This window comes from Pholcus phalangioides, unplaced genomic scaffold (genome assembly GCF_987345545.1).
Source record: "Pholcus phalangioides strain wild (caught in Gottingen) unplaced genomic scaffold, Ppha-v1.0 ptg000015l_1, whole genome shotgun sequence".
Classification (NCBI taxonomy): Eukaryota; Metazoa; Arthropoda; class Arachnida; order Araneae; family Pholcidae; genus Pholcus; species Pholcus phalangioides.
The window spans coordinates 17,336,909-17,362,684 of NW_028301608.1; the positions used below are offsets into that span (position 1 = coordinate 17,336,909).

The 25,776-nt window shown below is 37.7% G+C and overlaps 1 protein-coding gene across 2 annotated transcripts in view; it reads left to right on the forward strand.

The window, feature by feature from the left end:
* The window catches only part of LOC149075585 (Na(+)/citrate cotransporter-like), a 65,709-nt gene that overhangs the window by 24,154 nt on the left and 15,779 nt on the right, over positions 1–25,776 (forward strand). For both annotated transcript variants that reach the window (XM_089243080.1, XM_089243081.1), the window contains exons 2-9: positions 12,857–13,006; positions 14,438–14,553; positions 15,521–15,672; positions 19,155–19,278; positions 19,443–19,592; positions 21,255–21,374; positions 23,965–24,045; positions 25,487–25,588. In XM_089243080.1, coding sequence (XP_089099206.1) covers positions 12,857–13,006; positions 14,438–14,553; positions 15,521–15,672; positions 19,155–19,278; positions 19,443–19,592; positions 21,255–21,374; positions 23,965–24,045; positions 25,487–25,588 — 995 coding nt within the window. The remainder of the gene's footprint in view (positions 1–12,856; positions 13,007–14,437; positions 14,554–15,520; positions 15,673–19,154; positions 19,279–19,442; positions 19,593–21,254; positions 21,375–23,964; positions 24,046–25,486; positions 25,589–25,776) is intronic.

Genomic DNA, 25,776 nt, shown 5'->3' on the forward strand with positions numbered 1-25,776 from the left:
ACGCATGCAGGCGCTGAGTCCAGAGGAGACGAAAGGTGGATGTCAGTTGAATGCGTTTTCGTGGGTTCGCTCACCATATCTGACACCCGCGGACACATAGGAGGATCTCGTAGCGCGAATTTTCGTCGCTGCGGCAGACATCAAAAGCATATCTGGTATCTTCGAGCGCGTCCGGGAATCGTTTTTACGTCGCTTAAAACACGTCCATTAACAGAACAACACCCTGTACAGTCGCCTTAATTTGATTTATAGAATCAATCACAAATACTAACCTTTTTCGCTGCTGACGGTACTTTATAGCAAAATTTATTTTTTAACCCCGTAACATCCCTTACATACGGTGTTGGTATTTTGACCTAGGCCGTAGCTTCCCGAAATGTTTTAAAATGACCGAAAAAAGGGAAAAAGATGACCAAATCTATTGTTCTATCATTTTGATTCCCCCCCTCCCCCGAACGAAATTTCTGGCTACGGGCCTGATTTTGAAGTATAAAGGCTGTATAACTATTTTATGATCACCAGATGGCAGCGCAAGTGTGGGACATCTAGTTTTTTTTTTAAATATGTGAATTAATAAAATTCAGTTAGATGGCTCGTCCCTGTAAACGTGTTTACTGCATTACACAAAATTGTAATACAGTAAACACTGTATTTACAAAATGTTCACTAACACATGTATAAAACAAATTATGACTACCTTTGTTGGTAAAACAAATATTCATTATTATGTATTCAACATATTCGAATCAGTATTTTTCATTTTCATTGTAAGCGTATAATAGTGTTGAAGAAACTTTCAAGTACTAAGTTGATTAATTCATTGTGTACTAAATAGGTTTTTGAAAAAAAAAAGTTTTTTGTGTTCTAATTAAAACTAAAATGAATTAACAAAAAAATTTACATGATAATTATATTTTTTGATTGCGGTATTCAAAGGGTTAAAATACAAACAGCTGGACAAAATCCATACCCTTCCTGATCATTTCATTGATTATTTTTGTCGCACCATGGTCATTTTCTGCACACGAGGGCTAATTAGACCGGGACCTATTAATTATTATATTAATTTATAATTCATTGCCGATTCCGAACGGCAGGCTTGTTTTTTTATACTCATTGAGAGGTTGGTGCGCTAACTCCATGTGGTAGCAATTTTTTGCTGCGGTCAAGTCACCGTTTTTTGTTGTACCCCTGTGTCAGGAAAGTTTTCTGACAAGGACGAACTACCCGTCCTGAGGTTCGCTATGTTCACCAGCCAACTTAGTTTAGATCGACTCCATTCTCATTGATCCCAAAATTACTATCGGAACCGAATTTAATCATTTAAACGGTTTCTACAATTTCACTGATCCACATTATAACTGCCACAGTGGAAATCACTAAAAATTCTGTAAAATGCTACAACATTTTTACAAAAAATATTGTTTTTACGATTTTTGAAGATAATTATTTTTTTCGATTTTGTGTGAGGGGGGAAACACTTAAAAAAACACCCGAGGAAAATTACTCTTAAAAATTATATTTTTGAATAACTGGTTGGGGGATGCGAAACATGTTTGCGAACAAAGCCTACCTTACAGAGATAGCTGGCCTCGTCATTTCCGAAATAAGAGGGTTTTAATGAGGCGAGTTATCTAGCAACTGTCGAAATACGAGGCATCAAGTTAGGAAAGATTTCTCGTTAATGCCCCTGTATGGGTTAATTCCAGAGGGAAAAATCAGCAATCCTATCAATCTGCAATCATTATCAAATGTCAGTTTCCTCTGCGAATGAAGTATGATTTTTCCTCATTGTATGATTCGATATGAAATTTTTACGGCATTCTACGCAGTGGCGTCGGAGCCAGGGGTGTGGTGGGGGCTCGAGCATCATTTTGCAGCATGGCACCACCAAAGAATTGATTCAGAAATCTAAATCTCGTAAAAAACGTAAAATTTAGGCCGATCCTCCACAGGTCTGAAAACTTCCGACGCCTCTGATTCCACGTAACACGCAATAGTGGTGACGCACAACTCAAATTTTCGTCCGAAATAGGGATGTGATAGATCGACTGAATGTTTGCTTATTTATCAATGAACTAAATTAATTTACCTTAAAAAGGATGTGCGGTAGAATTATTCACCAAGGCCAAGACAGAGATGAAGATATCCGTATAATAAGAAGGGTATATCAATTTACGTTATGAACATCCTCGAGGTTTTTGCGTCATATCAAGGCTCTTGCAACATAGTTTATTAGGAATTTTTTTTACGAGATTTCATTTACGTTACAGCAAATTAAAGTGAAGAATTACACGAAAAGCGTCACGTCAGTTGATTGTTGTGTTCTGAGTGGATAAATTTACTACTGTAATCAGCATATGCAATTTCATTCAATATATATAATATTTAATTACAAAAATTTAATAAAAACAATAATTTAATAAATAATTTGATAAAATAAAAATACCAATTATAAATGATAAAAAATAATTTAATGAAGAAATAATTCAATAAGAAAGAAAATTTAAAATTTAATGAGAGAGAAAAATGAGAAAATTTAGCAATAAAAAATTGATAAATTCCGATAGGGAATAAAAATAACATTAATATAACATTTATAAACTGCACTAAAAAACTCGAATGTGTTCTCAAACTACGGTATTTTAAAAGTATTTTTTAAATTAAGGTATCCAACTACCTTTCTTGCCACTTTTATTTAAAATGATACTAGAGTGTGAACCTGGACATTTTTTGATGGTTAAAAATGTATTTTTTTTCATTTTGGGACAATGTCATTTTATATGAAAAAGTCATTTTTATGTTAAATTTTAAGCAAAATTTATGTGACATTCCAAACACGACTGCGAAAAATTCTGTGAATGGAATGTTTCGTTATTTCCACAGTTAGCTAGTAATGGTGAAGGTTATGAACTAAAATTTAAAGGATTGTACGATATGCTCATAAGTCACTCTCAAATCCGTTAATAGACGTGGAAAATTTTTGAAATTTTATTCCACATTTCGTTTATAAAACACTGTAATTAGACAAATATATGCAACAGACCTTAGATTTTGATTCATAACCTCAACAATACATAGCAGGATATCATAATAAAATTTCGTAATGATAAAATGAAATCCTGTTTCAAACTCAAGTAAAATGTCAAAAATAGCATTCTTCGTTAAATGCGTTTAAAGTTTTTATTCACATGTTCAACATCAACAACCATTTTCGATCCATTGCTGGATGAAGGTCTCCTCTAAATTTTTCCATTCTGCTCTGTCTGATGCTTCAGCCATCCAGTTGACTCCTGCCCAAAGCCGCTTGAAAGGTCTGATACTCTTGATGCAGCTTTGCTCCTGCCCCTTTCCTGATCTCGTCAATCCATCTTGCGTGGGGACGCCTTCTCGGACGTTCAACACCACGAGGATACCAATCTAGAGTACTTGTGGCCCATCTGTTGTCCTGTCTTCTTGCAATATGTCCAGCCCATTTCCATTTCAAACGTTTGATTCTTTCTATGATATCGCATACCTTTGTGTGGTTCCTTATCCAAGTGATTCGTTTTCTGTCTCTCCCCTTGAGATGCCTATCGTACATCTTTCTATGCTCCTTTGTATTGTCTGTAGCCATTGTATCGTCTTGCTTGTGAGTGTCCATGTTTCAGCTCCATAAGTCAGTGCTGGTTGCACACACTGGTTAAAAACTTTTCTTTTCAGGCATAATGGCATGCGACTCTTCAGAATCACAGTTTTTGACAAAAGTGCTCCATCCAATCCTGATCTTTCTGTTTATTTCATTAATGATTCCATCGTCCATGGTAATTTCTTGTCCCAGGTATACATAACTTTCTACTTCTATCTTTGTGTTGTTGAGCAAGATTGTCCTCTTCAACGCAAAGGGGTTGAACATAACTTTAGTCTTTTGCAGATTCATTTTCGAGCCCACCTGAATACTTGCCTTCGCCAATTCTTGTATCATTTCCTCTAGTTCGTCTGGATCACTGCTGATAACAACAATGTTGTCTGCAAAACGCAAATATTTGAGAAATTCTCCATTTATTTTAATTCCTTTTTATCCCAATCCAGTTTTCTGAATACTATTTCTAAAACAGCGGTAAAGAGCTTTGGTGAGATAGTATCATCCTGTCTGACTCCTTTTCAGAGTTTAATCTTTGCGTTTCCTTTATCCAAACGAATCGTTGCAGTTGCTTTGTCATATATTTTCTTGATGATATTGATGTAAGTCTTCTCTACCCCAATTACATCTAGAGCTTTAACAACAGTAGATGCGAAGACAGAGTCAAACGCTTTCTCAAAATCAATGAAGGCTATAAAAAATGGTAATTAGTATTCCTTGTGTCTCTCTATAAGTTCCCTCATTGTTTAGATGTGATCCATTGTACTAAATCCACTTCGAAATCCTTCCTGTTCTTTTGGTTGAGCTTCGTCCAATTTGGATTCAAGCCTGTTTTGGAATCACACAAGAAATAAGGCTTTCAAAAAAAACCGTCGTATAGTTATCAATTATCACAAAAAAAACATTTGTATAATTCAAGCAAAAATGTTAATTTCAGCTAAAAAAATTTCCAAAGGCATGTAAAAATGCCAATTACAGGGAAAAAGTCAAATGCAAGTAAAGTTGCCAATTACAGCCAAAACAATTAACAAAAGCAATTAAGTTGCCAATTTAAGTCAAAAAAATTGCCACAGGCATCAGATTGTTTTCATGACATAAATTCTTTTTTTTTCAGAACCTCATTGAAAGTAAGGGGAAAATATGGGGCATTTTATGAAAAAGTTGGGACGACGAAAATTACTGGAATGCCCGTAAAATTTCAGGTCATTCCGATGTATTTGATGCATTGCCACCCTCGTATGGCGAATCACCATTCGAGGGTTCCCCGGAAGGAGCATTTGTTTTCTCAATTAAAAAAATTTTACCTCAGGGAGCACCATTGGCCCACTGAGTTTAACAATTGACATTACATTACAATTATATAAACGGAACTACAAGATTATAGCTTATATTATACCTCGGGCAGCACCATTAACATGACATGAGCAGGAATATCATGCTTCTGATTTTATTACATTAAGACACTATTTAATATGTCATAATTATTCTTCTCTTTTTCATAGTTTACTTTAACAAATATATATTAACATGCATGCGTTTTGTCAGTCTTCCAAATATTAAATATGTGATGAAATATAAATTTATTTAAGAATATATCATGAATAAATGAAATTCCTATAATAACAAATATCTAAAATGAACAAAATTTTAACATGTTGTTTGTCACTATTAACTCAAAACTTGTTATATGCATGTTGCTGTATACGGATAATCTTTATACATGTTATCCTGTAGCCAAATATACACCTTCATTTGAGTCACATTCAAAACATGTTATTACAAATTATTGATATATTAACATGTCATTTTGAACAAACACACATGCCGATTATTTGGATAAGAAAGAGGGTGCATAAACATTTTATAATGCAAATGAAGCGAATCACCGCAATACGACTATTCATAAATACTTTGAAAAATATTGGTAATAACTATATATAAATCTATTTATTTCAGGAGCCTATTTCATTCCTCTATTTCAATCTGTTCCTAAGTATCTTTGTATTGCCAAGTTCATTATACTAGTAAGAAGGGTTCTTGTTTTCTGGCACCCCATGCATATATAAAATGTCTGGCTCATGAGTGGCAGAATTACCGCATATCTGGCCCTTGGACTGAAAAGGTTGTACCACCCCTAATATAGACATTACGGCGTGTAACTGCTTTCTCATTCTTATGGAGGTGAATGCACGCATGCCTGAAATAATCTTCACGCACATTTTAAAATCGAATGAATAGTGTAATATTTGATCTTTGTACGTGAATGAAGTGACGCCAGAGTGCTAACGATTCCGTACGTGTGACACGGGTTTCCCAAGATTGCGTAAAGTGATTTTAGTACATACTTCCTCCGCCATCAATTGGATTTTAATTGCTTTTTTTTTGGCGCTCCTCTTTCCTGGAGTTCATTCGTTATCTTTACCAGTATTTAATGACTGCGAGAAAATGAAAGCGACGTCCTGTCGCCTTTTTTTTTTCTCGTACCTTTACCAAGAAAGTTCATGGTTTGAACTGGAAATAAACTACAATTAAATCATTGTGGGAAACATAAAACTATTTCGATTTGAGAGTTTGTGTAAAAATTTGAGATTGTCACTAGATGCCAAGAATTGTTTGGAATTTTTATTTGTGAATTCCATAAGCTTTTCATCAGTTTGTTTCTGTTCGATGCAAGACCCATGGCTTAACGTTCTTTTATTACACAGTGCGTACTTCGCGTAATCTGCCAAACGAAATGGGGTGATAGATGAGCCCAAGGGGAGCATAAAACACCATAGGTAATCCTGTCCTGCCTATCTCTAACCGTTTTCGTAGTAGTCGAGGATAGATTATAGAATGTATAAGATCCACGCTGGATTACCAAAAAGCTGGTAACAAGTAGCAATTGTTGACTCTGATGAATGTGTTTTGGACTGAATCAAACGATACGGTGCAACGATTGTATCAACCCATCTGCTGATTGATTCAGTTACCAATGAGAGGCCGAAAATGAAACCAGATATGTATAATAAAAGTAGTCAATGAAAATCCCTGAAGAGAAGCTGAGCAAATTTTATTGAGCATCAAGAAGTATTCTCGATTATGAAGATTATGTGATTTATAATCTGTAATTCATAACTGTGTGATTTATTTACACACGTTTCCTATCATTTTTCCTTGAGTATAAAAAAAAGCGAGGCTGCCGTTCGGATTCAGCATTAAATTGTAGGTCCCGGTCTAAATTAGCCCTCGTGTGCAGAAAATGACAGTGGTGCGACAAGTATAAATTTTTATACTTGTTTGCTGGCGATATGCATAATGGCCTGTTTATTTATATATATCTTTGTTCAAGCATAATAAATGCCTTCCGGGCACCCTTCTTCCGGGGGCACACTAGTTCTCTGGGACAATGTGCTTACATCGCCTATGGTGACAGAGCCTGGGTGTCTCTGGGTTACTATAACCGAACTTACCTACCCGTTTCCGAGTTGTGGTTGATAAGAAGGAAAATGCGTCAAATCTGAGAACCCCACACTCAAACTAAGCATATGCGTATTTAGAAGGAACAGAAAAATCTTTTAACTTCGTCCCCGGAGAAGAACCCGAGAGATCCGCGCGACGGGACAAGCTGGTGAAAGAAATTCGACGAGACCCGGGGGGCGGCGCAACAGTATGCTTGGAGTTTGCTTGTAGGTCTCTCAGAAAATTAAAGAATTTAGATTTTTTCAGATTTGACACATTTTTCTTCTGTCATAACTCGAAAACCGATAAGCCCCGTTCACATGTACAATAAAACATCCCGGGAAGTTCCCGGTAACGGGGATTTTCGCTACAAACCGTTCACATGACGTTAAGTTTAAAGTTTATGCCGGTAATCCCCCCTCTTCTTTCCGGAAGTCGTCACTGGTTACGTATGTTGAACGGAAGTGATTGATTCAAGATGGTTGCCGGAGCTTATAGCAGTTTTCGCGGCACAAAGGATTATGGGAGAGAAGGTCGGGGAGTCGACCTCCAATCCACCCCAAGAAAGATGGGCTTTTTTTTGATGAGCTTCTCTCTTACCTTTTTCTTCCCTACGAGGGGAAAAAAGTTGTCATGCCGGTAATTATCACCAAAGCGACCCAGAATCTTGTACATGTGAACGGGGCTTTAGAGGTAGGAGGTTGATATGTGTGGTCTTTTAAGCTCCATTTATGTCTTTTACGTCTCTTATGCTCCACTTGGGCTCTCATTTTGTTTGCCAGATTAGGTGAAGTTCACCATGTATATGAGGACCAGTCATTGATGGAAATTGGGCAAAATGTCATACCAGTAGTGGTTTGCATTGAAATTTATGGAATCAGTTCGGATATTTTTTGTCACAAAAAAGTTTGAAGTTTCATCAATACAAAATAAAATACCGTCAAATTTTTTCAGAACAATTTAATTAAATATCTAATTTTGATTATATAGATATGGGGATGAAATTACCTTTATATTAAAGGCGACGGCAATGAGAAGATATAAATTTCATTTTTAAAGCATGAACATTTATTTACACACACACGGACAAGTTATACGCGACATCCATTCTGTACGACGAAATACAATCAACTGATTAAAACGTTCGAAAAACTCTCTGGCGATCCGTTGCTAGGTTACCATCCATCGCAAGGCGAAAAACGCTACAACGAGAAAACGTGACATCGTGACGTCACAGAGCATCGTTTATGATCGGTCACTACACACACTCCCCCCTAGTGTCAACGAAATTTGTGGTCGAATATCTGTCGGGAAAGTGGACGTGACGACTGGAGCGAGTCACAGTTGCTGGTACTGCTTGTGCTGGCAACGCTGTACTGGATGGCTGTATGGGCACTTCTGAAGGTACCTTAAAGCTATCTCCAAGGAAAGCTGGAATCAAACGATCAATGGAGATCCTCTTGCTTGCCCCATTGATGCCAATGTCGAAAAATTTTTCTCTGCGATCTTTGACAGGAAACGGGCCTTGATATGTTGGTTGTAAGGCAGGATGTGGTGCGTCGTTGCGTACGAAGACATGCGACGCGGATTGCAGATCACTAGGAATATACGTCGGCGTGTATCCGTGAGTTGTTGTAGGCACCGGCTTCATTGAACTCATTAGCTTTTGGATTTGATGGACGAAATCGGATTGTATAATGTCTGGTGTTTTCGAAAAATACTCGCCGGGCAACTGCAATGGTGTTCCGTAGAGGATTTCTCCGGAAGAGCATCCCAGGTCTTCTTTCACTGCTGCTCTTAGACCCAGTAGGGCGAATGGAAGAGCATCAACCCAAGCAAGATTCGATTGAATACGGCATCTCAGGGCAGTTTTCAGCGATCGGTGTTGTCTCTCGATCAGCCCATTTGCTTGTGGATGATAAACAGTCGTTTTATGATGTTGGAATCCTAGATATCTGCTCAAGCTTTGGAAAAGCTGGCTCTCGAACTGCCTGCCCCGGTCGGTGGGGAGTGTGTAGTGACCGATCATAAACGATGCTCTGTGACGTCATGATGTCACGTTTTCCCGTTGTAGCGTTTTTCGCCTTGTGATGGATGGTAACCTAGCAACGGATCGCCAGAGAGTTTTTCGAACGTTTTAATCAGTTGATTGTATTTCGTCGTACAGAATGGATGCCGCGTATAACTTGTCCGTGTGTGTGTAAATAAATGTTCATGTTTTAAAAATGAAATTTACATCTTCTCATTGCCGTTGCCTTTACTGTGTAGTGACCGATCATAAACGATGCTCTGTGACGTCACGATTTCTCGTTGTAGCGTTTTTCGTTAGATACTTGATGTAAGGCGGCACCTATAGCAAAATCACTGGCGTCCACATGTAAAACTAATGGTGATGATGCTGAAGGATGGTACAAAAGAGTGGCATTAGCGAGCTGAGTTTTGCATTTTTCGAATGCTTCTCTGGTCTCAAGAGTCCAAGGAATTCATGTTTTGTCATTCTTCTTGGTGCTGGACAAGAAGGAATGAAGTGGTGCTTGCACAGCTGCTGTAGATGGTAGAAATCGCCTGTAAAAGTTCAAAGTTCCCAGAAATCTTCGCAGCTGCCTTATGTTTTCTGGAAGAGGAAATTCTTGGATTGCACGAACTCTGTCTGGAAGAGGCGTCGAGCCGTGTTCATTGACCAAATAGCCCAGGAAGGAAATTTCGGGTACATTGAACACGCATTTAGATGTGTTGATTGTCAGTCCGTACTTATCGAGTCTTTCAAACACTTCTCTAAGGTGCTTGTGATGTTGCTCTGCGTCATGGCTGGCGATGAGCACGTCATCAAGATACGAGAAACAGAAGTCGAGATTACGTAGCACCTCGTGGATGAAGCGTTGGAACGTTTGTGCAGCGTTTGAGAGTCCGAACGGCATGACTACGAATTCAAACAAACCAAAGGGAGTTATGATTGCTGTCTTGGGAATGTCGTCGGGATTTACAGGAATATGATGAAATGCTTTGACCAGATCTATTTTAGAGAAAACTTTACATCCATGCAGATTCTGCGCAAAGTCCTGTATATGTGGCACTGGGTAGTTATCCGGCACAGTAATTCGATTCAGACTTCGATAATCACCAGTTGGTCTCCACTCATTCGGTCCTTTTGAAACCATGTGCAACGGGGAAGCCCAGTTTGATTTCGATGGACGACATATACCGTGGTCCAACATCATCTGGAATTCGGTCTTGGCAATCTTGAGTTGAGCTGGGTGCAATCTGCGTGGCTTTGCGAAAACAGGAGGACCTTTAGTTTCTATGTAGTGCAAGTTATTATGGGAAGCTTTCCTCGAAAACGGACGAGGTCTCGTTAATTCGGGAAATTCCTTCAAAATTTCAGTTATAGCACTGTTTCCTGAGATTGTTTTAATCGTTGTCGAAGGTCCATTGTAAGTAAAACCTTTACACGTGAGAGAAGTGAGTGGATCTATAAGTCGCTTGTTTTTGATATCGATGATGAGTCCGTAGTGAGCAAGGAAATCCGATCCGATAATTGGTCTTTCAACGTCAGCGAGGGTGAAATGCCATTTGTAATTCCGCCGTAAGTTCAAGTCCAATTCCAGGAGTTTCAAACCGTAGGTAGATATACGGGAACTATTTGCAGCGAAAAGCTCAAAAGTTGTCGGTTTGCCGTTGCCTTTGTAAGGTAAAATTGATATATCAGCTCCAGAGTCAATTAAAAACTTCATGCCGCTTTTCCTTTCCATAATGAACAAACGGCTATGGTGAGGACTGCTATCGCCGCCACCGCATGCCGTTACTGCGGGGGGCTTGGACCGTTTCCCTGAATATTCTGAGCATTGTAAGCGCAGGGGGACTTGCATCTGGAAGCTTTATCTCCGAACCTGCTATGATAATAACACACTTTAGGGTTTTCATCGGAGTCTCGATATCGCGAGCGATTCCTAGAACCAGAATAACGTCGGTCTCGACTGGAGTTTCGATAGCGGTTCCGGCTATTCCTCGGATATTTGCCCAACTGATCAACTCTTTTAGTCAGCTCCGAGATTTGCAGTTTAAGGTCTCTTATTTCCGAGCAAGACGAGGCTTCTGCTACATCACCGTAATTGGGTTCGGTGAGCTCAGCTACTCGATCAGCTAACTCGGCTAGCTTGTCCAGTTCTTCACTGCTAGCTGCTAACACCGTTTGTATACTCTTTGGTAGCCGTTGAAGCCACAAATTTTTGAGGAAAGTCTCATCGCTAATTCGCTCTGTCGAAAGCTCGCGCATTTTACGTAGCAACGTACTAGGCTTCTGATCACCTAGGGATAGGTCTTCTAACAATATCTTGACCTCTTTCGCGGCTGAATGTTTATACACAGCGAGAAGTCTCTCCTTGAGTTTCGAGAACGGATCCGATGCGGGAGGATCGAAAACAATGTCACTTACCGTTGACAAAGATCTCCACATCTAGGCAGTTGACTAGGTAGTTATACTTGGTTCCTTCGGCTGTAACATGGTTGATCTTGAAGGCAGCGTCGAGCTGGACGAAAAAAAGTTTGATATTGTCCTTCGAGAATGTCGGCAGTTTCGCGTGGACAGCTTGAATTCGAAGATCGCTCTCTCGCTGTTCAGCCATGGCAATAAGTTCTTGGCAGGTTCGGGATCACGTTCGGGTCACCAGTAAAGGCGACGGCAATGAGAAGATGTGAATTTCATTTTTTAAGCATGAACATTTATTTACACACACACGGACAAGTTATACGCGACATCCATTCTGTACGACGAAATACAATCAACTGATTAAAACGTTCGAAAAACTCTCTGGCGATCCGTTGCTAGGTTACCATCCATCGCAAGGCAAAAAACGCTACAACGAGAAAACGTGACATCGTGACGTCACAGAGCATCGCTTATGATCGTTCACTACAATATATAAGAACTTCTGTTTTAATTTAAGTTCGTGGATATTGATGAGTCATTGCGGGTCGAGTTTGGATGATCACACACACACACACACACACACACACTGCTGATTAAATAATTTTTCCTGACGGAGCGATTGAGCTGTTTCAGCTTTACCGCTTAACAATTGAATTTCTTCAATATTTGTCAAATAAAACGATTTTTCAAGTTCGCTGAAAGCACAAAATGACCATAAAAAGCAATGAGTTTTTTGAGTTTCAGAAGATTTTGAACGATAATATGCATTTGAAAGAATTTCTAAATGATAACGTCATAGATTACAATATGCTTACAATACTGCCTATAAACAACGATGATGTTGAAAAAATATTACTCTCACATGTATGAAATTTTTCTGAATTTTCTGAAATTCCATAATTTTTTGAAATTGAAAATTTTATCTCTTTTGAGCATTTTTTAAAGTCAAGAAGACAGAAAACCTAGAATCGTTTTTTGTTTAAAAAAATGTTTTAATTTTTTTAAAATAAAGCTATGGTGTATCGATTTGATACCTAATTTAGGCTTGCTACAGTTATGAATGCTTTGGTTTGGGGGGTGTGTGTGTGTAAGTGTATACCACCAGTATCCGAAAAAATAATTCTGAATAATTTCACTGCGCTCCAAAATTTAAATGGATATTTTTCTACAAAAAGGTTTTTTTTTTTTTTTTTGATGCGTATTGTGGCTAAAACTGCATCCAATCTCTCTAAAGGGTCACCTTAATGGGCCACTTTTCGTGGTCAGGAATATTTATAAGATAATCGAAATGCGTTGAACATATGTATTTGTAACTAAAGGAATGTGCTCCATATCGACGTTCATTTTGTGTGTTGTATTCTTAAAAGGAGGCGAGATGTGGTTACGTGATACTACTGATGGCCAGTTATTGGATGCTGGAGCCTATACCACTGGCAGCTACATCCCTGATACCTATCGTGCTCTTCCCTCTTGTTGGTGTACTGAGTACGGCTGATGCATGCACGCCTTACATGAATGTGAGTAAAACATTTTGAGTCAAAATTAATCCTATTTTAGAAATTCTTTAATACACGAGAATTTTTTTTTTCTCTACTTTGGAGATCCCTATGACTAATAATACAAATAATGGCGACTGTAGTGGGAAGCGATGCGACTCGAAACAAACATTTCTCCTGTCAGAACGACCAGAAGAGTTTCTTTATATATACGAAGACCGGATAAATACCCGACATCTGATCATATAAATCTAGCAAAATTTGTGGAAACTTTTTTAGATCATAGAAATGTGTTCAAACAAATGATTTCTTCTCAGAATAGGATTCGCAACATTTCATGACGCAACAAACTGAAAGTACCTGGGACTCGTTTATATATAGGCCTACATATTAGAAACATCTGCATGATATTTATAAGTTGGATTTAAATAGCAAACTCATTATATGATGCTTACGTGAAAAATTATATAAATTGATTACGTAATAAGGAAAATCTTTTGACATCGGTCAACCGAAACACGCAACACGTAGTTCAAAAATTCGTTTTAAATAGTTTGTGTTGTGTAAAATTTGACATAAGATAGGTCGTCTGGCTTAATTTTGCAAATAGTCTTATCACAGCGATAATAACGGATTATATCACAGACCTATAACGGAACCCCTGACACATCCCTTCGTTAGTAGTTTTCACTTCCATTTCGGAAGGTAGTATCTATCGAGAACATAACATTGAACACTGTGAAGACAGTCCACATCCGCACAATGCTAGGTTACTCACCTACAGGGTTGTAATAAAATAACTTTCCCGATGCACGAGCCTCTAGTGGACGAAAAACGCAATAAATCGAATGAAATTCGCAATGTAGGTGTTTTTGAGTATGCACCCAAAAATGAGAAGAGAGAGAAAAGCATAGCTCTCACGCGTGAGTAGGGTCACAGCAACAAAATGTTGAAAAATTCGAATAGCAATGCTCATTTTTGTGCTTCGCAAAGTGGTCGGCGCAATAAAAACCCATAAATGGCATTACAACAGTACCTGTAGCATGATGAACACCGGCGCCAGACCTAGACTTGGAAACGCGTGAAAATAACTAGTGCACATCACATTACTGCCGCAGGAACTCCCCCCCCCCCACTGAGTGGTTAGCGCATTAACCCTTTGGCGAGATATTCCTTGTCTGTGCCTTGCACCGGCATTATGGTGATACAGGTACCCTAAGGAAATTCACTTGGTAAAACTTTTTGTTTAGACGCATCTCTAATCTTTTGCTGTTCAAAAACATCAGAATAGAATGACAGCTGATATTATTAAAATTGTCTCAAGGTTTACTATGGTCAAGGTTCCATAGTTCCTCCTATAATAATATTGAAATATGCTTAAGACGAATGGGAGGGAGAGAGAGAATGTATGCATGCATATGATGAGTGTTTTGTGATAATTATCATTTTCAGTCCACTAACATGATGTTCGTCGGTGGCCTAATGATGGCAGTGGCGATAGAAAATTGCGACTTGCACAAGAGGATAGCCTTGAATGTTCTGAAAAGAATTCAACCGACAGCCTCATGGTAAGTTGGATTAGCTTTTCCTAATTTGTTGTTTTTTCTGTTTTCCTCAACACTTACAGCCCTGTTTGTATTCACTTTGAACCAGGAAAGAAATTAAGAAATTGAATCTTAAATGCTGGTAAAAGATTCTATGAAATCACCTGTTTGCGGGACCAATTTAGGATCATTTGGACCAACCAATTTTAAACATTTTATGATAGCGTGGAGTCATCCATTATTTCACACAATTAAATGTAGATTAACGCACAAAATTGATAAAAAATTCTGCACTGGAGGCAATTTTAAACTCGTGAGAGAAACAATTCCCGAAACTAATGAAGCGTTTAGAATTTATGAATAAAACATAATTGTTAGAAATAGTTCCAGCATCAATGAAAATTCTGAATTGATGAAAGAAATAATTCCAGCAATATGTAAGGAAAATTCTGAATTAATGCAAAAAATACAATTCCAGCACCACACAATGAAAAAAATGATTCCATAATTGATGAAAATGGAATTAATGGAAATGAAAAAAGTTCCACGATTGCTGAAAATTCCGAATTAATGGTATGAAAAAAAATCTAGAATTGATGAAAATTCAGAATTAACGGAAGAAAAAAATTCTAGATTATAAAATATTTTTATTTCCATTATGAAAATAAATGAAAGAAATAATTCCAGGATTGGATGGAAATTCAGAATTAACAGGAAACATAATTCCATTTCTATTATGAAATTTTAGAACCAATGAAAGAAATAATTCCAGAATTGATGCAAGAAACACTTTGAATACTGGTAAAAGCCTGTAATAATTTACATGAATGCGGGACCTCGTAAGAAGCGGGAGCCCTGTGCGACCGCACCTGTCGCACACCCCCTAAGGACGGTCCTGGTTAGAAAAAACTGCAAATTGTATGAATTGGGTAAATTTTCTGGCAAAAGATTAGAAAGAAAAATAAATCCAATACTTTTAAATATCCCACAGGATCATGCTTGGATTCATGTTGACCGCGATGTTCCTGTCGATGTGGATCAGCAACACCGCAACAGCAGCACTCATGGTACCTATAATAGACGCTGTGCTCGAGGAATTCGAAAACGAACAAGTGAAAGAGGGTGACATCCCACTTAAAACAAGTAAGTACTTGCCGAATCCTAGCTACAGAATTCTATCATTCAAAAAGAAAAAAATCTGAATATTTTAAACTTGTATCTGGATATTATAATCAAAATATTATCTGTATGTTATACGTAGTAAGTTTGTCGGCAAACTGCGGCTCACGAGACACATGCATCACTTTGGGTACGTAATGTGCAAGCGACTCTAAGTAAAATTTTAAATGAAACTCGTGAAAAATGCGGGACGTCAACGACTCAATCGTTCCATGGAGATCAGACGTTATTCCGGGAGGTCGTTATATCGAAAGTTTGCCAAAAGTTGAGTTACATATTTAGAACCAGATGGAAGAAAATATTTTCTAATGAATTGTATCAGAAAGGTTACAAGAGAAACTGTAGAAAATTAATTTCACACATGCACGCACTTACGTACATGTAATATCAGGTTTAAAGCATGGGCGGAGGTACGGGGTAGCATTGCCCCCCCCCCCCCTGCGTCAAAGGTGGAGTCGACTGATCTAATGTATAAATGTATATATGAATTGACATCCTCGTGCCCCCGCCCCCAGACTTCCAAGTCTAGCTCCGCCTATGGTTTAAGGGTATCGCGTTGCGTTAATTTTAGACAGCGACTGTCGAATGACTCTAAACAGAAAAAAAACCGCTTTTGTGTGTAATCATTCTGGCATTTGAAATTTGCACTCAAAATTCTGTGGCGTTTGGTCAGAACATGATATCTCCAAAAAATGTATTTTTGATCTAGTAGTAGGTCTTGCTAATTATAACTAATTAGAAATGAGATAAATGCACAAATATGTGCGTACGGCTAAACAACATTCTGACTTATATTTTCATTTGCGTGTATGATTTATTTCTGAGTTTTACATGACAATGAAAATGTTATATCTAAAAAAATGTGATTTTGGAGCTGTCATGTTCTGACCAAACACCACAGAATTATAGAAGGCAGTACTACTAGAACACGAAACGAGAATAACTCAGCCGACATAAATACATAAACTATACGCGAATGAACTGCGTTCCAATATTCGCATCCCTTTACTTAGACACAATTGAGTCCAGACCATAATTTGATAATTATCTACGTACTACAATCATATCACTGTATTTGAACATTGACGGTGTAATACTAGCACCTTCATACATTTAACAATTGTTTTTCTTCAAATTAATTTACATATGACTCACATATTTGAAATATTTATTTCATTATATATGCTGTCAACAATTATAAATTTGCTATGACATAAAATAATTTTCCAAAAAATATCATGCATAGATGGCGCTGTGTACTTTTTATTTTTCATCATTGAACGAAAAGACATGCATCACATCACGCTCTATCTATCGTAACTATCTGTATAATTCTGACTGTCTCTATCGTCATCCAAGTTAGGAAATGCACGCACCGAAATTAGCTATTGCTTTGACGTGATTCGAGCTATGCTAATGTTCTCGACATTAATATGTTCTGTTCTTGAAATTTTTGTGCCAAGTTTTTGCTGCGGTTTATTGAAATCTTTGTTTTCTTTAATTCTCCAGAAACGGGTGATCAAGCAGGGATCCACGTACCCGTTGGGGAAGGGGGTCCTTGGAAAGATTTCAGAGTATCTATGAGCCTATATGAAAAAAAAATTAACTCATTGTTTTCATATTGCACTGAATATTTTGTGAAGGGGTCCGTGGCCTTCAGAGTATTGGCGCAAGGGGTCCGTGGATTTCAAATTAAAAAATCTCTCTCATGAAAATAAAAAGTACTTTAATGCAAACAAATATCTCATACACTAATTAGTTGATTTTTATATTATTTTATGGAATGTGTCGTGGACTTATGGTATTAATTGATGCACTGTGGGTCATAACTTGTTTTGCGACATCTTTCTTTCTGATTTGTGAAAATATATTTATGGCTCTCAAATAATTTTTAAATGATTAGGAGAAACTGGTTTGGCAGTTCTATCTCTAAAATTGTAGTTCTGTAAGTTCGTTTGATCGTTCTGTATTTTACGGGCAAACAAATTTACCCAAACAAATTTGGCTCTTGGAAGGGTTCCAAGAGCCCCGGAAAGCTATGTGAACGAGAGTTCACATAAATTCCCCGGATCCGTGCTTGAGTGAAGATAGGCATCTTCAGCTGCGAATGAATCGGAGGCAGACATTTTCAGCTGCGGAGACAGGCTGGGATGTGTTGGAGAAGGAGAAGCGACTTATTGTATAGGATCATCCCTTATTTAACATGACAGACAAGATTTCCCTATATTTAGCTGTTGGGAGGGGCGATCACCCCCCCTCCCCATTGCTCACTCTGCTTGCGAAGAGCTGAGTCCCATCGCAACTTCGCGCTTGCGAAGAGCTGAGCCCCATCTAACGGCAAATAGAACGAACCAATAAGAAACATTAAACATCATTGAGAAATTCCCCAAAGGTAGCTAGCCCCAAACACTGTAAGCACCATAAGGAGTCCTCGAAGTCTCCGATTCGAAGGTTGGCAATCATGGCTCATGGCTCTCCATACTACTCGATCTTCAGCTTGTCTCTTTAACAAACGATACTGTTGCTCCACTAATTCAGGTTTTCTGTCCACACTCCTTGTACCCTCTTATGTATTCTTATATCTATGTCGTGTTCTCTTCTGCAGACCCTCTTAGGATGTATCCAACATGCTTTCACTTCCGCAGCATCTCTTATCAGAGTCGAGATTTCCAGTTCTCCTGACTTCTTCATTGGTGATTTTGTCAGTTCACTTTATTTTTAACATTCTTCTGTAGCATCAAACGAGTTGATGTTTTTGATAATTTCTGTACTTTTGTCGGGGACATAAAGCTGTTATACTTACTCGATTACAAGTAAAGTCTCAAACGGAGGCCGTTTCTTGGAGGCCATATGCAAACACGCCATACCGGAATGAAATCTGCAACAGACGTTTCAGTACGTCTGAATCGTTTATTATTCATTGGAGTTATTATTCATTTGCTCAGTAATTGAAAAAAAAAAATCATTTGTTGAATGGCGGTTGCTGCCGATTAGGTAAGAGTTCGTGTGGGTGGAACAGTGATGGTCGGCTGAAGTTGGCTTTCTGTAGTTTTCGAACTTCAAGGCGCGAATGCGAGCCGGTCTTCCATTTGAAGGAGGCTCTCCACACAGAGCAGGCAGACATTCAACATCATACTTACATAACATGATAAGTCAGACATTTGTCATTTTCAATTAGAAATATGGAAGATAGCTAGCAGCACCAGCCAAGCACGAAACACTCATAACTCCGATAATACGAATTTTGTATAAAAAAAAAATGTTGAGGCAGCTAAAATTATAGAGAAAATATGGTAATGTCCAAAAAAATACTGGTCATAGTCACCCCTCTATAAATACAGAAATTTTTGAGCCAATACCCATTGAATGAATGTATATACGTAGAAAAGACAAGTGTTTGAAAAACGTTTAAATAAATTTTCAATTTTTTTCATGATTTCGTGCAGTATCTGTGATATCTACACCCAAAACAACGGTAGTTGAAAATGGAAACGTGGACACTAAATCTGTGCAAATGCCTGAAAAAGTGCCGGAACCACCACCACCCAATGATAACGAAGGCAAAAATCGGTAAGATTTCCTTCCTAAAAGTTCGTTATAATGAAGAGATAATTATGGTGAAATATGTCAGGACATGTGCCTACTTTATACTTTAGGAGTGTTACGCCTGACTTGATGTCAACTAAAAAAAACCTTATGCCTAATGTCATTCTTTTTGCCTCCAATTTTTCCAGAGGCAATGATTCATCATCTGCCAATTCCCCGAAGACTTCACTCCTGCGCAAGACAATGCTGCTGAGTATCGCCTATTCGACCAATATCGGAGGAACTGGCACCATTACAGGGACCGGTCCCAATCTGGTATTGAAAGGAATCGTGGAAGAGTACGTAAGCGTGTGTTTTATTTGGAGAGCTCAGGAGTCAATCAGTGTAATTATAATAAGTGTTCTTAACCTATGGGTCATGATTTAAACTTGGGTCGCAGGTACTTCCGAGATGGGTCGTTCAATTCCATTTACAGCCAGGGATTCTTGTCGGTCAACGACCAAAAAGTCGTAAGGCTTATACTACTTTGTTGAGACAGCCGTGAGCCATGTGCTGAGGAGGAGGTGGTCACGACACACATTTGATTCGCAGGAGCTTGCAAGATGGGTCGTATGACCCACTTACAATCATAAATGAACTTTTGCGTTACTGGTTTCACTGGAAGAGCAAGCAGCTCCACGGATCGCAAAGCTGTTGATGTTGACTCAGCTGAAAAGGTTAAGAACTCCTGGTGTATTAAAAATGAGATAAAAAGATCTTTTAAAGCAGCGTTTCTTAACCTTTCTAAAGCAAAGCACCAATGAAATATCTGGAACAATGCGACGGACCACTTGTGTCCCGTATTACGGGACATTCCTGTTTTTTTCCGTTGCCTCAAATTGTTTTATACATATGTCCAGTTTTTTCAACGATGCTTATTCAAATTTGTAATGTTTACTAAAATTCTGAATAAACGGAGTTTTTTCATAATTATTACCATTATGGCTATAAATACAAATATCTTACGTATTTGTTAGGTTCAATGTCTCTTTCATCAATTTTTCAGTGATCTTAACCACAATTAAGGATTTTGCCGACTTATGGCAACGTATTTGAGAACAATTTGCAACTTCCCGTATTTTAACGTATTTAAGAGATCCCAGTTCCCCTAATTCTCCATGAAATATGATCACCTATTCACTTGAATATTTTTTCTTCAGATACAATTTTATTTACTCCGATTTCCAGCAGCCCTTCTTCCCCCCCCCCACATCCATTTTTGCAGCAATTTGCAAATTAGTCACAAATTACATCTTTTAGCTGCAATCAGTGATATCGCGTATTTAGGATCGCAATTTCCCACGTTTTCCTTGATGGTTTTGATGGTGAAACTAAGTATGTATATACAATTTTATTTGTACCCACATGATATGGATGTCAGTAATATAAATCACAACAACTGAATAATTTTTCATTCAGTTGGAATAGAATTATCAAGTCTGCCTGCGGACCACAGGTTGAGAAGTACTGTTTTATAGGATATCTTTTTATTCCGTGGCAGTTTTAGGGACGCTATCTGCTGTTGTAACGTAAAGATAGTGACTTGAATGCTTTGGTTAAGCTTTAAAGTTTTAACTTTAAATTCTTAACGATTCTTAAAATAATTTTAGTTAAAATTCTGCAATTGCCCAAGGCAATTGCAGAAAATTGACTGGGGCTGGGATTACACTATATAAGTTTAATAAAAGTACTTTTATAAAACTTGAAAAATGCAATCAGTAATCGTACCGGTTACATTCGCGCAAATGCAACCGATTGTCTTATTGGTTGTATTTTTGAAGCTTTGTAAAATACCTTTTATCAAACTTTTATAGTGTAGTTCTGGCCTTACACCGATTGGCTTCTGAACACTCTATTTTGAATCTTGGAATCATCCGTTTGATTTTCAAATATATGAGAAATGATAGTCATGTTTTTAGAATAAATATTTTAAATATATTTGTTTTGCTCCATAATTTCAGACAATTTCCGGAAAGTAACGATCTGACCTTTGACAAGTGGATGATGTACAACGTACCCGTAGTACTGATCTGTGTAATTGTTTCATGGATTTACTTGCAACTGGTCTACTTGAGAAAAGCGTAAGATTGAATTTTGAATCCCATCTCAGATATGGCCTAATTTATCATGGATGTTATGTACAGTGTGATAATTTAAATCCCCTCGCCGATTTTACTGGCAAACCGTTGATCCTACAGGCATACTTCCAAGGGGGCAGGTATCCAAATAAAATGCATAACTCAGATACGTCATTCATGTTGCAAGAGGTTGTATAGTTACAGTATTAAAATTAACTTTTTTTCGGACACTGTCCTCAAAAATCAAATTAGAAAACTGTTGCCCTGTCTCTCCTGAGGCCAGAAGAAAAATATTCCACGTTTGAAAGTGCAATATCAGATATTTGAAAAATCGGAGGAAAACTGGGAAAGAACAGAAAAGACTAACAATTCTTTCCCTTGTTTGTTTTTCCTTCTCAACTTTCCTCCGATTTTTGAAGCCAAATATCTCAGCTAATATTCCACTTAAAAACATGGATTTTTTTTTTGTTTGCCTCAGGAGAGACAAGGTAACAACTTTCTAATTGGGTTTTTGAGAACAGGGTGTGCGCATCAAAAGTTAATTTTTATATTTCAATAACTAATAACCCCTTGCAGTATGATTAACGCATCTGCGGTCTACACGTTATTTGGAAAATTTTTGTAATTGGAAGTATGCCTTTATATGATCAACGATTCACCAGTAAAATTTGGCAAAGTATAATCCCCGTAGAATTATATGTCGATATAATTAATATTGGCAAAACCATATTTACAGAAATTTCGTAACAATACTCATTCCAGAATGAGGCCGAAATTGTGAAATTTATTTTCCGGATAAAAGTTTAACGTACTGTGAATAGTTGGCGTCATTACCATCAAATTTCAGAAAGAAACAACGGCGCTGTTATCATACATATATTATAGATTATGTGCTCGTTTTTGAGCGTCTCTTGATCGTGAAGTATTAAAACGTTTTCACGATTCCGGCAATTCGATTGTTCTTTTAGATTGTTAGACCAATGCGAGGTCCAACACCATCACGAACCCGAGAAAAACGATGTTCTCAGGTCCTCTACCTTCTGAAAGCTCAAGTTTATAAATTTCTATACAGTGCCAGGTCTCATTATCATGAAGGCTTCTTAATACAGGGTGGTCATAAAATAATTTTGACGATAAACGAGCACCCAGTGGAAGCAAAAATCAACGAATGCGCGTGAAATTAGAGCTATAGGTGTTTAAGAGCATGCACTCGAGAGAAAGAGATGAGAAACGAAACCCCCTATGGCTCTCACGGTTACGGTCACAAACAAATTTTTTAAAAATTCAAATAGGAAAACTCACTTTTATGCAATGCAAAATGATCAGCATATGTCTAAAAAAAAGACATAAATGACGTTGGAACGGTACTCACTATAAATGCGAACGAAGACGCTCGGTCAGGGACAGAAAATCTGAAGAAATTCCCCAACCGAGCGTCTAGGGCACCAATCCCTTGGTGAGACTTTTTTTTTTTGTCTCTTCTGTCCTTTGCCTACATTTATGGTGCTACAGGTACTGTTCGAACGCCATTAATGTTTTTCTTTTAATACGCTGATCATTTTGCATTGCATAAAAGTGAGTTTTGCTGTTTGAGTTTTCAGAAACGTTTTCGTATTAGCCGTAACCACAAGAGCTAGGGGGTTTCGTTGTGTTTTTTTTTTTTTTCACATCCTCGAGCGCATACTCTAAAACGTCTATATCTTAAATTTCATCCAAATTCGTTCATTTCACTGCCACTACGGCCTTTTATATCGGCAAAGTTGTTTTATGACCATCCTGTACATCCAAGATCCCCGTGCCATGCTCATGCGTTAAAACGGCTGTAATTCAAAAAGGAGTTTCTTCAGAGTTGGAAAACTTTTTTCAAGCCCTGGTCCGAAATCAAGAACAGAACCGAGTGTTTATTTCACTGTTGTGGTGTGCATCTCTCTAAAATATGGGTTCTTGACCTATTGTGTTGCACCAACTCTTTGTACCAACAAAACTAACATCACGGACAGTCCTTTACAGATTAATATTCAGTGTATAATAAGGTGAAAATAGTAAGTCAAGGTCTTTCAGCAATACCTAGCATATTGCATAGTATGGAGGCTTCGTGAATAGCATGTTATTGCATCTGTTGATATATTTAATACTTAAAAAGATCTTGAAAACGTCAACCACGGTTGTAACGCCACCTTGGTTATAACGACAAAATTCTGAGGCATTTTCGATGTCATTATAACAGACTGACTGTATTTATAAATCTGAATATACTGTTTTTTCCATCGTGATTCTATGCAAACGCTGGAATCTGAGGCAAAGAATGAATTGAATTCTTCCAAAGCATTCGAAGAAGGGATATTTTTATTGTCTTCTCTCTCTCTCTCTCAAGGTCACTGCTATTCACTGAAAAAGTGTGATACAGCTGCCATCTTGTCTTTTCAATTGCTCAGTGGCTAGATAATGCTAAAAATCGTTGAATGATTCCCGCCGAGACGATTTATATACGTCTTTTTGAGGAGTTTTTTCTTTATATTTAAACGGGCTTAATGTTATATATAGCCTACTGTATATACATGCATACATAATGTACTTCATTCTTCATTTTCAGTGCTCCGAAATACACTAACGAAATGAAACAGAAGTTCCGTGATATTGTCGGCAAGAAATTAGAAGAGCTCGGACCGATGAAGTTAGTACACGGGAATGTGTTCCAAAGTGGTTAAAAAAAATAAATAAATAATGGCAACTTTAAAGGGGAAAAATTGTCATATCTCGAAACTCGTAAAAATATGAACATTTTAGAGCGATGAGTGGAACAAAACATTTTCCTGTGAAAATAATTTTGATGAGTTGCTCCAGAAAAAAAAGATGTTTAAATGCTATAATTAAAACAAAACGTTTAAATTATAGCAAAAAGGCTAAACCTGGAAAAAGAGTACAAGGAGAATTGAAAACTATGCGCAAAATTTTTGTTTTAATCAAAAAAGAAAGGCTCCTTTTTTCTTTATAATCTTTCAACATTCGAGATGCTATTGATAGAGATAAGCCATAACTAACCATTTGTTAAACCGTTTTCCAAGCTTGTTTGATGACCGCTGTGGTGGTCATAGTGGCAGACTCGCATCGCGAGAACCCGGTTTCTAAACCCGCAGTCGATATAATGGTGGTCGGCTAAAGTTGGTTTTCTGTGGTTCCAGCTTGCGGTTTCCCATGGCGATAGACTTCAGTTGTGCTTGGTTTGAAAGAAAGAATTTTGCCCTAGTCGCGTGCTGTGGCGGTCGAGTGGTTACAGTGATGGACTCTCCTCACGAGGCACCCGAGTTCGAACCCCGCAGTCGATATAATGTTAGTTTTTTGTGTTTCCCAAATTCGAGGCTCAAATGTGAGCCGATGTCCCCTTTAACATGTCTCACCACTGAGATCAACAAGCCTACAACATTACTATCATCAATTATTTATTCATTATAGTTCACTCATAGTTAGAAAAATTGATGGCAGAGATGGTGGCAGTACACACATAACAAGCATTACATAGAAACACATTTCGTGTCAGGTTCACTACGCGTACATTCCAACATATACCAATTTTTTGTTTTGCTATCTGCATCATTTTTTTGTGTGTTTTATTGTCGTGTGCGCACATATGTAATTTATACATGAATAATAAATTCGATTCCATAGCGCATGACTGATCATAACCGTCTCGGCTGTTACGCCAACATGAGAAAAAAAAACAAACTCGCAAATTTGTTTTCCCGACGTCAGAATAACGCGTGTTTTTACTGTTTTCCAGGTTTTTGATCTTTACTACAATTTGAACAATTTTTTTCTGGAACAGTGCAGCATTCTTCAGAATTATTTCCCTTTTGGAAGATATTAACTTCCCCCTTGTAATTGTCAACCACCTCGTTGGGCATTTTGCCTGTTGTGGTGTTGTATTTGTATTTGTATTTGTATAATTATCGCTCTAAAATTTCCATGTTTACATTCACACAATTTACCGAGATATGACGGTTTTTCGGTTGTCCTTTTTTCTCCCCACCTGATGTTGCTTAATACGTTTTCAATATACAGAAATATTGTTTGTGAACAATTTCTTTGTTTTTGAGTCAATAAGTTCTGATTCGCAGTTTCAGGGAGAAAGCAGTGGCGTTCTTGTTCTGCGTGCTGGTCATGCTATGGTTATTCAGAGACCCACATTTCATCACTGGCTGGGGTAAATACTTCCCGAAGTAAGTGGTGTAATTTTCGTTTCGATATACAGGGTGGGCTAAAAGTCCATCGCACGTAATTAAAGTTAATAAAAAGTCAATTATTAATGTAGAAAAAAAAGTGTGGTTTGCATTAAAATACGTATCCTGGCGTAGAGTTTTTTCCCCTGATGACTTGAAAAAAAATTTTCAGAATTCCACTCACAGTA